Source organism: Mytilus trossulus, chromosome 7, assembly GCF_036588685.1.
Source record: "Mytilus trossulus isolate FHL-02 chromosome 7, PNRI_Mtr1.1.1.hap1, whole genome shotgun sequence".
In the NCBI taxonomy this organism is placed as follows: Eukaryota; Metazoa; Mollusca; class Bivalvia; order Mytilida; family Mytilidae; genus Mytilus; species Mytilus trossulus.
Window position 1 is genome coordinate 32,197,970 of NC_086379.1, and position 16,110 is coordinate 32,214,079.

At 31.1% G+C, this 16,110-nt stretch overlaps 1 protein-coding gene across 2 annotated transcripts in view; it reads left to right on the plus strand.

Annotated features, from left to right (window-relative positions):
- LOC134724952 (H(+)/Cl(-) exchange transporter 7-like) overlaps positions 1–16,110 on the plus strand; it is a 48,371-nt gene that overhangs the window by 10,086 nt on the left and 22,175 nt on the right. For both annotated transcript variants that reach the window (XM_063588366.1, XM_063588365.1), the window contains exons 6-16: positions 648–791; positions 1,936–2,019; positions 3,208–3,366; positions 3,709–3,819; positions 6,311–6,365; positions 7,211–7,271; positions 10,722–10,863; positions 11,532–11,625; positions 12,613–12,782; positions 13,407–13,458; positions 14,999–15,126. In XM_063588366.1, the coding sequence (XP_063444436.1) occupies positions 648–791; positions 1,936–2,019; positions 3,208–3,366; positions 3,709–3,819; positions 6,311–6,365; positions 7,211–7,271; positions 10,722–10,863; positions 11,532–11,625; positions 12,613–12,782; positions 13,407–13,458; positions 14,999–15,126 (1,200 nt within the window). The remainder of the gene's footprint in view (positions 1–647; positions 792–1,935; positions 2,020–3,207; positions 3,367–3,708; positions 3,820–6,310; positions 6,366–7,210; positions 7,272–10,721; positions 10,864–11,531; positions 11,626–12,612; positions 12,783–13,406; positions 13,459–14,998; positions 15,127–16,110) is intronic.

The window sequence follows — 16,110 nt, forward strand, 5'->3', positions numbered from 1 at the left end:
ACAGGATTATAAGAGACAAATACTTTAACAGTAAAACTAGAATTATATGTCAAAGACAAATTTCAAACTTATGTAGTAGATCTGAAGCTTTATAAATATTACCGTAGCAGTAAATCAGAATTATTTCAAGGACAAATATCAGTGTTTCTTTATACATGTATTGTTAATAGACTCAATGAAGTCAGTTATGAAGCCAACATAACTGTTTACACAAAGACAGCAGGACTTAAACCTATAATTACAATACTGAATAAAGTCATTATTAGGTAGGATATACTACCCTCCTTTCCAAGTAGCCTAGTCATACAGACGGATAAATTGGGTATATGTCGTACTAGTCTTAAAAGAGGGTAGTTTACCTAACCTAATAATGACTTAACAGTTCAGCTTTCAAGCGAGCTAACCTAAGATATTACCTTTGCCTACACACTCAATGCAATCAGCTGTAAAGAGAAAGCAAAGTTAGATTGGTTTGTTTCAAGAAAACAATTATACTTAAGAAGAATGTTAATTAAAAAAAGGTTCCCAAAATAAAAAATTATATGCTTTAAATCCATTGCAATTTTTTTAATTATTTTAAATGAAATATTGAGGCTCCATTTTTGCGGTTTAGATGAAAAATGATACATATATATTTTTTTTTATAGCCGGTGGCCTCAGGAAGTGGAATCCCACAGATAAAATGTTTCTTGAATGGTGTAAAAGTTCCACATGTGGTCCGACTGAAGACTATTGTTATTAAGATAGTAGGAGTCATATGTGCTGTGTCTGGTGGACTCATTGTAGGAAAGGTCAGTGGTTCAGTAGGAAAGGTCAGTTGTTCACAAAAGATTGTAAAAAGAAATACAAAGAGGTAGATGTAAAGTATACTACATTGTGCTTAGACAGACAAACACATGTATGTTTAGAAAAAGTTCGCTACTGGTAATCTGTATCCTAAATAATTCTCAACTGATTCTTGAAAGGATCACTATTTTTGAAAATCAATGAATATCCTTATTTTTTTAATTCACTATGTTCATAAAACAAAAGTCTGTACAATTTGTAAAAAAAACAAAAAGCAATGTGGCATAAGAAATCCTATTGATCAGTTTAAAAATAAGTTATTGAAAATCTGTATGGCATTGTCTTTGAAACTAATAAATTATAAGAAATCTACAATTGTAAAATTTCATCAATCAGTAAGAGATCTAAATACAAAATATGCGTCGATTCCAAATCAGAGAATTTAAATGTGGGAAAACCAAATTATTTAAGACACATGCAAATAAGTTATGTTTTGCTTCATCATACTCATACAAACATGAAAAACAAATGTGCAAACAAAACAAATCAAAGATAAATGAGAGATGAGAAATCACATGAGTAAGTATGGAGAAAAATAATGGAAGGAAGGATATTTTTATCTACAATATTATAATCCTATATATAGAGAAGTTTTAAGTTTTGACCCTTCTCTGGGAGCAATCTAAAGCCTGTCCATGTCTCTGAGACAGATAAATAGAAGCTGCTGTAATGCTTCTATCTCTTAAACAATGATGGTCAAACATAACTAAATCCTGAGTACTTTATTCATATGATTTGCACCACTTGACTTCAGCCCTTTTGATTCAATTGCAATTTGATAATCCAGTCTTTTTCCTTCTCGGATCTAAAACTAATGTGTCTTTGAAAACTTCCTTTGGTAGTGTTGTTCAGTTATAAGAAAAAAATGCAAAAAATTTGACTATTTTCAAAATAGTAAGGATGAAGTCATCATGTTTTTAAAAGAATAGGCAAAAAACTTAAGAAAGCAGGAAAGATAAAATCAATAAACCTGAAAATAATATATAAATTTAATAAATGCACACACAAGTATCTGAATTTACAGTAATTACAGAATATTTTTATTTTTTCTTTGTTGTTAATCTATTTTCTTTGTTCATAATTTTACAGGAAGGACCAATGATTCATTCTGGAGCAGTGATAGCTGCTGGGATTTCTCAGGGCAAATCCAGTACATTCCTCTTTGATTTTAAGGTTTGATTATTTTGGGTCTTTTACATGATGTAGAACTATAATTTGTTAAACTTTAATCTGTTGTGTTGTTACAGAGCAGTCATAAACTTCAAAGGTTATTGAAGGTTGATGAAAAATGGACATATCCCACAGAATCTAAGCAAAAATGGATAAAAATTGAGATATAAGGAGTAGATTTTTGGTTACTTTGTTTTGTAGTTCTTATTTTCCTGGTTTCACTGTCTCCCTTACTCTTATGGTTTTCAAAAAAATAGCCCTAAACACGAAAATATAGGACTTGTTTGTCCATAAAGGAAAATCAAAATGGATTTCAGCCATATATCAAATCCTGGCAATGGATAGTTTACAAACAAGATGCCACAAGGGAGATATAGGTAAAGTTTGGTAACATTCAGCTGAGTAGTTTCAGAGAAGATTTTTTTTTAAATAAGTTGACAGATGCCAAGTCATGGCAATAGCTCACATGGCCAATTTATCAAGATCTAGAATGACAAAACAGACATGAATTAAACACTGACAAATGCATAAATAATTAGCAACCTGTTTATATCCTCTTTTCAAAGCCAAAAAAAATAGTGTCACACTTTCAACTGCCAAGATGGTTTTGAATACATTCAAGCATCTAAACACTGATTACAAGAGTACAAAGAAAAATAAAAAATATAATGGCTAACATATGAACATTACCTTTTTATGCCCCACCTATGATAGTAGAGGGCGTTATGTTTTCTGGTCTGTTCGTCCATTAGTCTGTCCGTCTGTCCAGCTTCAGGTTAAAATTTTTGGTCAAGGAAGTTTTTGATGAAGTTGCTGTCCAATCAACTTGAAACTTAGTACACATGTTCTGTACAATATAATCTTTCGAAATTTATAGTTTTGAACCCAATTTCACTGTCAATTAATTATTGAACACAGAAAATGATAGTACAAGTTTCAGGTTAAAGTTTTTGGTTAAAGTTTTTGGTCAAGGTAGTTTTTGATGAAATTTAAGTCTAATAAACTTGAAACTTAGTATGCATGTTCCCTATAATATGAGCTTTTTTGTTTTAATGCTAAATTATAGTTTTTACCCCAAATTCACAGTCCACTAAACATAGAAAATGATAGTGCAAGTTGGGAATCTGTGTACTATGGACACATTCTTGTTTAGATTTCATACACAAATATTCTCAAATATTTACATTTCAGATATTTGAAATGTTTAGATCTGACCATGAAAAAAGAGATTTTGTGTCAGGAGGTGCTGCAGCAGGTGTGTCTGCTGCCTTTGGAGCTCCAGTTGGAGGAGTTTTGTTTAGCTTGGAGGAAGGGGCCAGTTTCTGGAATCAAGCTTTGACCTGGAGAATTGTATGTTTATATATAATTAGCACTTGAATTATAAATCACCTAAAAATTATGGAAAATAGACACAAAATATAAAATAGACGTCCTGAACATTTTGACCTTTGTTTGTATATTTTTATCAATACCAGTTTGTAAACAAATAACAAGTACCAATAAGATCTGACTAAATATCTATATCAAGATATCGTCAGGTAAATATGCTTCTCCATCAATACAAACTGATTGCCACAAAAATAGCACAATAAAACAATTTGTTTTAAAAAGTGTGTAATATCAGAATGAAATTTGAATAAAGCCTTTTAATGAAAACAACTCACAAAACGATGACTATTAATATATTTTCAGTTTTTTGCCTCCATGTTGTCAACATTTACATTAAACGTTGTACAGAGTTTTGTGAAGGGTCATCCATTAGACCTGTCTTCTCCTGGTCTCTTCAATTTTGGTAAATTTGAGGTGAGTTCAGTAGCCATTAGATTTAGTGTACACTTTTTATTTCTAATCAAAGCTCTATGTAATAAATCAACAAAATGTTGGGTCAACTGGTATTTTTATGCCCTACCTACAATAGTAGCGGGCATTATGGGTCTGTGTCTCCATTTGTTCTTTCCTTAGTTCATCCATCTGTCCCACTTCAAGTTAAAGTTTTTGGTTAGGGTAGTTTACTGATGAAGTTGAAATCCAAATTAGAGTTTTTATCACAAATTCACGGTGCACTGAACATAGAAAAAAATAGTGCGAGTTGGGCAAGTGGACACACTGTTGTTTTCTTTTATAATCAGTTTACACACAAAATTTAATTTTGATGTCCAGGAAACCCTCAGATTTTAGTTCGATTCTTGGGTTTCAAAAGGATATGGTACTTTTTAGTTGAAAATTAAATTTCACTAAAATCATAAAATTTGCCTTTAGAATGATATTTATAGCTGACCCAGCTTTAAGAAGAAACTAAATTATATTTTATATACATAATGAAGACTTGCAATTGTCTTTAGACCAGCATTTCCCGTTATGTAGGCCTTGTCTGGCAAATATCATAGAGGCCTACCTGATATCTAGTTGCTAAGGACATCAAATGTAACTTTTACAAAATTGTGTTGTTGTGCACCAATTCATATAGATTTGAAAGTTCTCTCCAAATAAACAAAAATGTAGTTATATATGTTATCTTTTTCTCCAATTTTTATATAAAGAATGTGAAAAAAACTTCATTTTAAGGTTGCTTGACAAAAATGTTCATAGATATAATTTACTGAAAAGCTCCTACAGTGGTTAGTTTGTAAGAAATTTTGAGTAAGATAACTAAAGACACAATTTTACAAATGACATAATTCTTATATGATTTGCATATTTACAAATAATTGAATTGACTAGCGGCGCTCAAATTATTTTATATGTGGTTAACACTTTGATAAACCATGATGGTGAAACTACTTTTGCAATCTATCATAGACTATGTAAACACTCAATCAAAATGTTTGTTGCAGATTTTTTTCCTAGAATATTTTTTCTCCTTTCACATCATTTCATATTTAAAATAGTTATAAAGCAGTAGAAATATAACTTTTAAGAAAATTGTTTATTCTTTGAATATAACAGATATGTTTCTTTCATTTCTAAGTAAGTATATTAGCTTGTACTAATAATAATGAATTGGAGTGTATTGAAATTCTTACATCTGTGTACATGAAATTACTTATTTATGTCTTTTAGAAAGATGGTAGAAAACAAACCATAGTGTGTGTATATGTTTTATGATGTTATGTGACAAAGGTGTGCAATAAAATTCAGAGATATTAGTTTTTAAAAAATCTATTGTTGATTAAAAGATCATTTTGAAGATCATCAAATTCAGTGAATTCAACGCTTATATGTATTTTGAAATTGTAATACATTTTACACATTCATACAATTAACTTGGTTTTTTTTAATGTCCATTTAACAATTTTCTATTTAAAATAAAAGAAGGAATATTATCGAAGAGGGAATCCCAACCACAAACAATGCAAATCTGACAAGAAGTTTCAGAATTTGCTCTCTGAAAATTTGAATCACCACTGCTTTTTCATACTTCTTTATTTTAAGAACCTTTCAAGTTCTTCTATATTTTTATCAAAGAGTAGATGGTTAATTTAATTTGTGATATGTAAAAATACAATAGTGCTTTTTGTCGAGCCTTCGACTTTAGTCGAAAAAGGAGACTAAGCGATCCTACATTCCGTCGGCGGCGGCGTCCACAAATATTCACTCTGTGGTTAAAGTTTTTGAAATTTTAATAACTTTCTTAAACTATACTGGATTTCTAACAAACTTGGACAGAAGCTTGTTTATGATCATAAGATAGTATCCAGAAGTAAATTTTGTAAAATAATAAATCCATTTTTTTGGTATTTTACTTTGAAATGGACTTAGTTTTTCTGCGGGGAAACATTACATTCACTCTGTGGTTAAAGTTTTAAAAATTTTAATAGCTTTCTTAAAATATCCTGGGTTTGTACCAAACATGGACAGAAGCTTATTTATGATCATAAGATAGTATCTAGAAGTAAATTTCCATTTTTTTCTGTATTTTACTTTTAAATGGACTTAGATTTTCTTCCAGTTACCATTACATACAGTTTGCAGTTAAGGTTTTCAAAACATTTATTAGATTCAAAAAACTATCCTAGATTTTTAACAAACTTGGACAGAAGCTTCTTACAATCATAAGATAGTATCAAAAGGAATAATTTTATTGATTGTTTTCCTCATTTTTATAAGCCTGCAATATACAGCAAAAATAGGCGAGACACTGGGTTCAAGGGAACCCTTACAAATTTTTCTTATATATATTGTGTTATGGTGTGCGATTTCTACATACTGGATCTTCTTTGATATCTGTAGATAAGTTTTGTTTTAGACGTTTTGTAATAAAATTATTTATTCTAATTTACATAATTATTTGTAGACAACAACCTATGGAGGATTAGAAATACCAATATTTATTTTAATGGGTATTGTAGGTAAGTTTTTAACTTCTTTATAGAATACTGAATCCAATAAAATAATTAACAAGTCACAGAAAAACACATTAATTTACATTGCACATAGAGTTATGTTGTTTGATCATGAGTTGAATATTTTTATATTGGATCTTTAAAAAGATTACCATGGACTTTTGAAAGCAAACAAAGAAGAATATAAAAGGAACTTTATCTTTTTCTAGGCATATTTATCAGAAGTTTGTCAGTTATTCAGTGAATATCAGTAGTTTACCCTGGATGCTCCAATAATAAAGTTCATGCTAGAATTTTTTATGCCCCACCTACAATAGTAGAGGGGCATTATGTTTTCTGGTCTCTGCCTCCATCTGTTTGTCCGTCCGTTCGTCCTGCTTTAGGTTAAAGTTTTTGGTCAAGGTAGTTTTTGATGAAGTTGAAGTCCAATCAACTTGAAACTTAGTACACATGTTCCCTATGATATGATCTTTCTAATTTTAATGCCAAATTAGAGTTTTTATGATTTTATCCCATTTCACGGTCCACTGAACATAGAAAATGATAGTGCGAGTTGGGCATCCGTGTACTTGGGACACATTCTTGTTTCTTTCTGAATCTATAGAATTGTGTGTTATTTATAGCACACCAATAGAATAAGGCTATCCATTGATAGTCATCATACTAATTGTTTGTGATATTGTTAACAAACAACAATATTTTATAATTCATTTTTCTCTGAGACAATAAAATGTATGAATGGATAGAAAGTGATGATAAATCCTATCAAAAAAATGAAGGTCATGTGATAGCTATAACTCGGATTATCTGATTGATAAGTGCTATTGTAATAGGCAGTTATTGTTTTTTAGGTGGACTTCTTGGTGCTTTATTTAACCATATTAACTGCAAACTGACCATTTTTAGAAGAAAGTAAGTATATGGGTATGCTGTAAATATTTCTGTGCCTTTGAAAGCAACTGTCCTGTACTTTACCCAAAAATTATGACTTAATTTTGTATATTTATATAACAGTTTTCTTGAAGGAGTGGTATTTTTACCATGCTGAATTGTTTTAAAAACAAACTTAAATTATGGTACATGATAGTGAGTAAAAGTAGATCAAGTCAGTTGCCCTTTTCACAGTTTAAAAATTTAAGGATTCAGTCATGACCCTCATAAAAGTATGTTTATTTTTGGCATTTGTCTAAGTGGTTATATTTTGATGTACAGCAAGCAACTGCTGAATATGACAAGCAATAAAATTATAACATTTTGTCTGTAAAATAAAAAAAATATGAAATAATGAATGATGCATTTTTATTATCATCATTATATATATAAAAATATATAGTCTAATGACTAGACCACCAACCAACATGGCTAAAAATAGAACATAGGGGTAAAATGCCAGTTATTTTGAAAAACACCCTTAGCTAGAGATAATCCAAACAGACGAAAATGTTCAGAATGTTTAGATTTACTTACTAAAGTGTCTGACAACATATTTTGTAAGTTATTGCCTTTTTAGCTCACCTGGCCCAAAGGGCCAAGTGAGCTTTTCCCATCACTTGGCATCCATTGTCGTCATCTGTCGTCGTTAACTTTTACAAAAATCTTCTCCTCCGAAACTACTGGGCCAAATTTAACCAAACTTGACCACAATCATCAATAGGGTATCTAGTTTAAAAAAAATGTCCAGTAAACAGGCCAACCAACCAAGATGGCTGCCATGGCTAAAAATAGAACATAGGGGTAAAATGCAGTTTTGGCTTATAACTCAAAAACCAAAGCATTTAGAGCAAATCTGACAGAGCAAATCTGACATGGGGTAAAATTGTTTTTTAGGTCAAGATCTATCTGCCTTGAAATTTTCAGATAAATCCGACAACCAGATGTTGGGTTGCTGCCCTTGAATTGGTAATTTTAAGGATATTTTGCTTTTTTTGGTTATTATCTTGAATATTATTATAAATAGAGATAAACTGTAAATAGCAATAATGTTCAGCAGAGTAAGATTAACAAATAAGTCAACATGACTGAAATGGTCAATTGACCCCCTAAGGAGTTATTGTCCTTTACACGACACACTTTTAATTTTAAAAAAACTAAAATTGCCTATTATCTTATAAAATTGTAATAGAAAGAGAGACACTTTATTCAGCAAAAAAAACACCCTTAGATAGAGAAAATCCAAACAGACAAAAATGTTCAGAATGTTTAGATTTACCTACTGTCCAAAGTGTCTGACAACATATTCTGTAAGTTATTGCCTTTTTTTATTTAAAAAAACTAAAATTGCCTATTATCTTATAAAATTATAATAGATAGAGAGACACTTTATTCAGCAAAAAAGATAACCAATACAAGATCTTTAAATAGGTGAACAAGACGGAAATCATAAATTGACTCTTTATTAGAGTTGTTGCCCTTTAATGATTTATTTTTATTGAATTTTTCGGCTTTTTTGCTTAAAAAACTTTAAATATCAGAAATGAAAAGAAAGATAAGACAAATAAGTCATCCTTGTCTTAGTTGTTGTCAATGTTGTCCGAAAAAAGATGGTTTCCAGATAATAACTTTAGTATAAATAATTAGAAATCAATAATATTTTAACACAAGGTTTATAACCACTAATGGAAGGTTGGTATTGATTTAAAGGGTTATGATTCCAACTGTAAATAATTAGGGGGCCAAAAAAAGGGGCCTAAATAAGCATTTTTCTAGTTTCCAGACAATAACTTGTGTGTAAGTGTATGGATCTTTCTAAAATTGTACCATAAAGTTCCATACCAAAAAAGGAAGGTTGTGATAGATTTGGGGGTCATGGCCCTCACTGTTTAGGAATTAGGGGCCAAAAACAATACTTTTCTATATTGCCTATTTCTTGACCAATTTCGATGGGGTTTTATTCTTGAATTCTTAGAATTCTTTAATATGCTGAATCTAACAGTGTATTAAGTTTTTGTATTTTTGGCCCCATTCTTTAATTGGTCCACATTGAGGTCCTTAGGGTCCAAAATTAAACTTCGTTAAATTTCATCAAAAATTGAATTCTTGGGGTTCTTTGATATGCCCAATCTAACCGTGTATTTATATTTTTAATTTTTGGTCCCATTTTCACATTGGTCTACATTACAGATCAAAGGGTCTAACATTTCACTTAATTTGATTTTAACAAAAATTGAATTCTTTAGGTTAATATGCTGAATCTAAACATGTATTTTTAGATTTTTGATATTGTGCCCAATTTTCAAGTTGGTTCAAATCAATTTTCAATGTTGGAAAATGTCCATTCTAATATGACGTCCTTATTACGCTTTGATAACAAAGCCGTGTTCTAATCAGCACAAAAAATATGTTTGACACATGCGCACTGACTTACTGTCTATATTAACGTTATTTCCATCGTTATCCTTTTAAATATTTACATTTAAGCAGCTAACATAAACTTTTATTATATATTTTTATCAAACAACATATATTTGCCCTGCTCGTAGTTTTTAAACTTATCAAATATGAAATGTATATACAGACTCCTCGGGGAGGACATGAGAACAGCCAAACATTCCTACGGTATTTTCCTACGCTTCGATCTATAAATATATTGTATTTGTCATATTAAAATCGAAATAATTCCTTCATGTCATGCTCTATGCTCATTTTAACATGGGAAGGCATTATATTTGACCACATTTTACACCTCGCCAACGCTCAGTGTAAAATATCGACAAATATAATGCCTACCCATGTTAAAATGAGCATAGAGCATGACATGCAGGAATTATTTCTTAATTATTGATGGTGCACAATTGCACCTAGACCTAGTTCTTTAGAGCCTCTAGTTTGGTTTTTAGTTCATCTTAGAGTTCATGCACAAACTTTGTGTCTGTGAAACAATCCATACACAAAATAATTTAATACAAGTGTTAGAAACTGGCTCAAAGAGAACAATAAGTCAGTAATGCATTTTCTTATTTTCAATGAAAAGTATTTATTCAAAGAATAATGTAGGTTTTGTGAAATAGCTTCCACAGCTTTATAAAGCTGAAATTAGCTTTCAAGCTACCTTTCTTTGGCTTAGATTTTTCCTCCAGTTGCTATTTTTAGCTTATAAGTCAGTACTTTCCCTTTTTGGATCACATATTCCCAAATTATTTTTTGAGTATGTACAAGGATTTGAATATAAAAAAAATTACAATAAAAAAGCAGTAAATAAAAAGAGCTTTTAGAAAACTAGTAATGATTTAGCAAACCCAACAACACAAAAATCAAAAGATATTTTGATGTCAGCCTATGGTTCATCAGTGGACAAGTATCCATTTAGTATGTTAAGCAACCAAGATAAAAATGGTTAACAACAAAAAAATGTTTTATTTGTAGATATATAACCACAGTTTACTTGCAAGTTTTAGAAGCAGTTATAGTTGCTCTATGTACAGGGACAGCTTTCTATGTCTGCTTATATTTTGATAATGATTGCCAGGTGATGGAGAGTTCAGAATCACAAGAGAATGGAATTCAGGTTTGTTTACTCATCAATGCTTATTTATCAAGTTTGGGAAGAGAAACTTAATAATCTCTCTTCACTTGGCAACCTTTTTTACTCTTATATGTGAAAAGGGTATGTTGTAAATTCAGGGAAAATATAGTTATTAAAGTGTTCATATTTTTAATTACAAATTTTGCCTTCAATAGGCATCTGTAAAATCGATGTGTATACATTTAAATAGTTTTATCATAATGATTCTGTTATATATGAAAAGAATGAAGTCAATACAGTTTCCAATTCTTTTGTTAAGTTTATGATAATGAGATATGCTTAAACTCAAGATGTGCTCAATTACATTATAAAACATAGCTTACCATATAGACATCTAGAGGACGACAATAGAGAACAATAGACAAGTTTATATACAATGTTAAGCTCTTAATTTTGTGCAGTTTATTATTAACAATATTTAGAAATTAAATTAGACTGAAAATATCCAAGAATTGCCATCAACCTTTAATTCTCCAGATAACAAAATACATTAAGATGACACATAAAACAATTACTAATTACGTAAGGCATGATGTGATTATATCTGATCTCATAGTTAGCATCACATAACTCTTTCATATTTGTAATAAGCACTTCTTAATGGATATGAAAAAAAAAGGCTTTACATATTATTTATTATTTGTTCCCAGTTCTTCTGTGATGATGGCAAGTTTAGTTCCATGGCTTCAGTGATGTTCAGATCACCAGAGGAAAGTGTTAAAAGTTTATTCCATGATTTGCCAGGTAATAATTTAGGATACCTTCTTAGGTTTTAAAATTGTTAGCTTGCATTCGTCCCCTTACCGTGGACAGTGGCGTAACAATTCAACATATAAAAAACCCAGTAAAGATCAGTTGAAAATGGGCTGATTGCTCAAATTGATCAATATGCATTTAATATAATTCCTAACATAGTTTCAAATGTTACCTGCATAGCAATCTGAACACATTGGAATCACTGTTCATTAACTACACATATATATCAACAATGTAAAGAAGTAAGATGATGTGATGTACTAATGAGACAACTCTCTACCAGAGAGATGAAAAATTATAACTATAGACCACTGTCCTGCTTTCAACACTGAACAAAACCCATACCTCATAGCTATTGCAGGCTCTGAAATGGTAAATCTCAATCCAAAAGAGAAGACTAACAATGAACAAAAAATAGATATAGTATACAGAAAGGAACGGCAATCATTGAATTACAGGCTTCTGACTCAGGACTGGCACATACAGAATGTGGCAGGGTTAAACTTGTTTTATGGCACAAACCATCTCCCTAACCTTGGATAGTGGTGTAACAGTAAAACATAGAACCAACTATAAAAATCAGTTGAAAATGGTTACCTAACATAAAACCTTGATAGCAACTATAAAATAACTTCATTCAAACATGTTAAATTACATGTACCGGTATGTACTGCCCATGTGCTAAAGTCATTTATGTCTTTTATAAGAATGATTTTCGGGTTTCTCATGGCAAGACATTAACTTTGTGATTTGTATAAATAGGCAAAAGCAACACCTTTCGACGGTTTCTATCAAACTTGTACATGAGATTCACGAAAAATGGTTTATGGACATAGAAAAATATTGATTTTTTTTTTCATTCCTTTTTGTAAGAAATATTTTTATGATATATTTCATTGAGGTTTCTACATTTCTTGAAGAATGATTGTTTAAGTTTTATTTATATATAATATTCATGTTATTTATTTTATTCAGAGACCTACCAACCAACCACATTGATATTATATTGTACCATGTGTTTTTTCCTTGCTTTGTGGACGTATGGTCTTTTTGTTCCAAGTGGATTATTTATCCCAAGTCTTCTGATTGGTGCTGGATGGGGTCGATTGGTTGCCATACTCCTACATTACATCAGCCCAACAGCTGTAAGTTAGGTTAACTCTTTTCATTGTGGGCCTTGATGTGAAGATGGCTAGATCTATAGATATTTCATAGAATCTTGGGACTTGCCACAGAGTTTGGGTGCATGACTTTTACCCTTCTGGAGTTTTGCCCTTTACAAATGAAAAATTAGCTGAATTTTCATTTTCATTCTCAAACTAGTTTGCCTCAACCAAATATAATGAAACTTACACACAATGCTTGTTACCACAAAACACAGATAAAATTAAAATTTTGTAGGCTTTAAGCTTTACTTTATCATTCTAGAGTTATACCCCTTTACAAATGAAAAAAATACTGAATTTTTCGTTTCTGTTCTCTTTCATTCATTTGCTTCAACATAAAGATATGAAACTTAAACACAATGATTATTACCATAAAACACAGGTCAAGTTTGCATTGGGTGGCTTCTCTTTTATTGTTCAGAGTTAGGCCCCTTAACAAATGAAAAAAATGCTGAACTCCTAACAATTTCTATAAGACTATAGGGATTAAAAAAATCTTTAGAAAAAACTATTCTTGAAACCAATTTCTTGAATAAGCATCGATGGTTCAAAGATTATGTAAAAGATACTAATCAAGTAATTTAGATTGTTGTTTGATTTCAGAAATGGGTGACCTTTGAAAAGTATGCATTACTTGGAGCAGCGGCACAACTAGGTAAGTAATAGATGCACAAACAGTAAATTGTATAATGAAATTTCATTATGTTCCTCTGAACTTCATCAATGAAAAATATACCTTTTAAGTTACAATTGTATAGCTATCCTCAGCGGATGTAATTTTGTCTGGTAGTGCAAAAGGATTTATATGTTGTGAAGTGCTGCTTTAGTGTTTAAAAGGCCTCATGTAATGGTTTTGAGTGCATCATATAGTATATTCTTGTGGGAAGCCTAGATTCCTGGTCAGTTCTTTAGTCCTTCAAAATGTTCTTTGTATATGCATGCACATAAACTTAATGAAATGTTTGACTTCCACTTTTCTGCTTCACATAGATTTAAGTTAGGATACTAGTTGTATTCCATTCTCTATGGCTGTTTTCATTCTTATTTCAAGATTAATTAAATGCAAAATACTGGTAACTGCATAAATATTTGGTAAAGAAAAAGTAAAAGCAGGTTCAATAATCAAATAAACTGCTGGAGATTACTTGTAAGATATGGTATTCAAAAGAGCACAGCTAAAAAACAAAATGTTTCAAATTGTAATTAGGGCCCCGCCTTTAGGCGGGTCACCCTATAGTGATCAGTCTGTCCGTCCGTCTGTCCGTCCGTAACACTTTCGTGTCCGCTCCATATCTAGATAACCGTTATGATTTCAAAGTTTATACTTGACATCCATTTTAACCACCACCAGAGGGCGTGTCATGATGTATGTACAACTTCCTAGGTCAAAGGTCAACGTCAAAAAAACTTTGGTTTCAGTTGACCACCCCGTGTCCTCTTGTGAAGATTGTGTCCGCTCTATATCTTGAGAACCGTTATGATTTCAAATATTATACTTGACATCCATTTTAACCAACACCAGAGGGTGTGTCATGATGTATGTACCACTTCCTAGGTCAAAGGTCTGTCTGTCTGTTGGTCTGTCCATTGCTAACAAATTTGATCCACACTGTATTTTGAGAGGACAGCTGTTAATATTATTTCATACTTTATACCTGACAAACATTTTCAACTTAACATATATATTAACCAACACCAGAGAATGTGTCATAATGTATGCATCCTAGGTCAAAGGTCAGTCCGTCGGTCTGTCCATCCGTTCATTGTTCTTAACAAATTGTGTCCGCTCTACCTCTCGAGAACTGTTAATATTTCATACTTTATACATGGTGGGTCATAATATATTGAAGGCATAATTCTAAAAATATGTAACAAATATCAATTGGGCAGCACCTTTAAACATATTGTTCAAACATCAATCCATATATCTAGAAGTCACCTTAGAGTAGTCAACAATGAGTTTACATCATGCAGTCATATCACTATTTTACTATGAAAGTAAGTTGAGAATATTTATCAGTTTTAACTTAAAAATCTTAGATTGAAATCACACGTGAGACTATGTAATAACTTCAAATAATGCTTCATATCAGATTATCCATACAACTTATTTACCCCACGTTATTGTCAGCGGGGCCCACAGAGATGGCTCCCATCTCAATGATATCTAGTTAATCATGTATAATATTTGACAGGAGGCATAGTGAGAATGACAATTAGTCTGACAGTCATTATAATGGAGGCTTCTGGGAACATTACTTTTGGACTTCCTGTTATGATTGTGTTGATGGTTGCCAAATGGGTTGGGGATATTTTTAATGAGGTGAGTAGACAATTGCATACTTAGGACACTCTGTAACTCTGTTTATAACAAACTCAGTATTGCTAAAAATCTCAAATATAATGGGGTTTCTAGATGAGAGCAAAGCGTTGTTGATTTTCATGTTGTTTTAGGGTAAAAATCGTAATTCTTTGATTTAAGAAGATCTATATGCAAATTACGTATTTCTGCTCATAAGCTTCAAATTGAAGTTGGACGTTTTTCAAATATTCCACGAAATGAAAGAATTTGCAAAAAAATGCTCCTCTGGCTGTGTTGAAGATGAAATCCATTTTTTAACTAACTGTGAAAATTCTAAATCAGATAGATTTGTTTGCCAAAGAATTCCAAATTTTTCTTTACTGGATAATCAGCATAAATTCATTTATTTATTAAACTGTGAAGACAATCAGGTCCTTAATGCTGTTGGTAAATTTATTAAAGTGAATATGAGTTAGTAATTGTATTGTTACTGTATGTAAAATAATGTTTGTATCTACATTGTATGTATCTATCAAATTAATATTCTTTTTCCTTATTCATGTATGCTCTGTATGCCCCTTGTGGGCCCTTAATTGGAAATAAAATATGTTCTGTTCTGTTCTGTTCTATTCATACAATCAAAATGTGACTGACTTGATATTTATCTGTTTCAAGACCTCATGTGAGCACAACATTCTATTCATCCTATCTATGAACTTTTCAAGAAATTTATCAATGAAATTTATATTTACATATTCAAGTTACAAAATGATGTGTTTGTATATAACCATACTTGTTAAAAAGATTACATAAATTGAATATGGTGCTATCCAGCATCTCTTTTAAACAATATCAACGAAGTTATTTTTAAAGTAATATTTAAAGTTTGAGTTATCTTCCTTTTTATACGACCGCAAATTTTGAAAAAATTTTCGTCGTATATTGCTATCACGTTGGCGTCGTCGTCGTCGTCGTCGTCCGAATACTTTTAGTTTTCGCACTCTA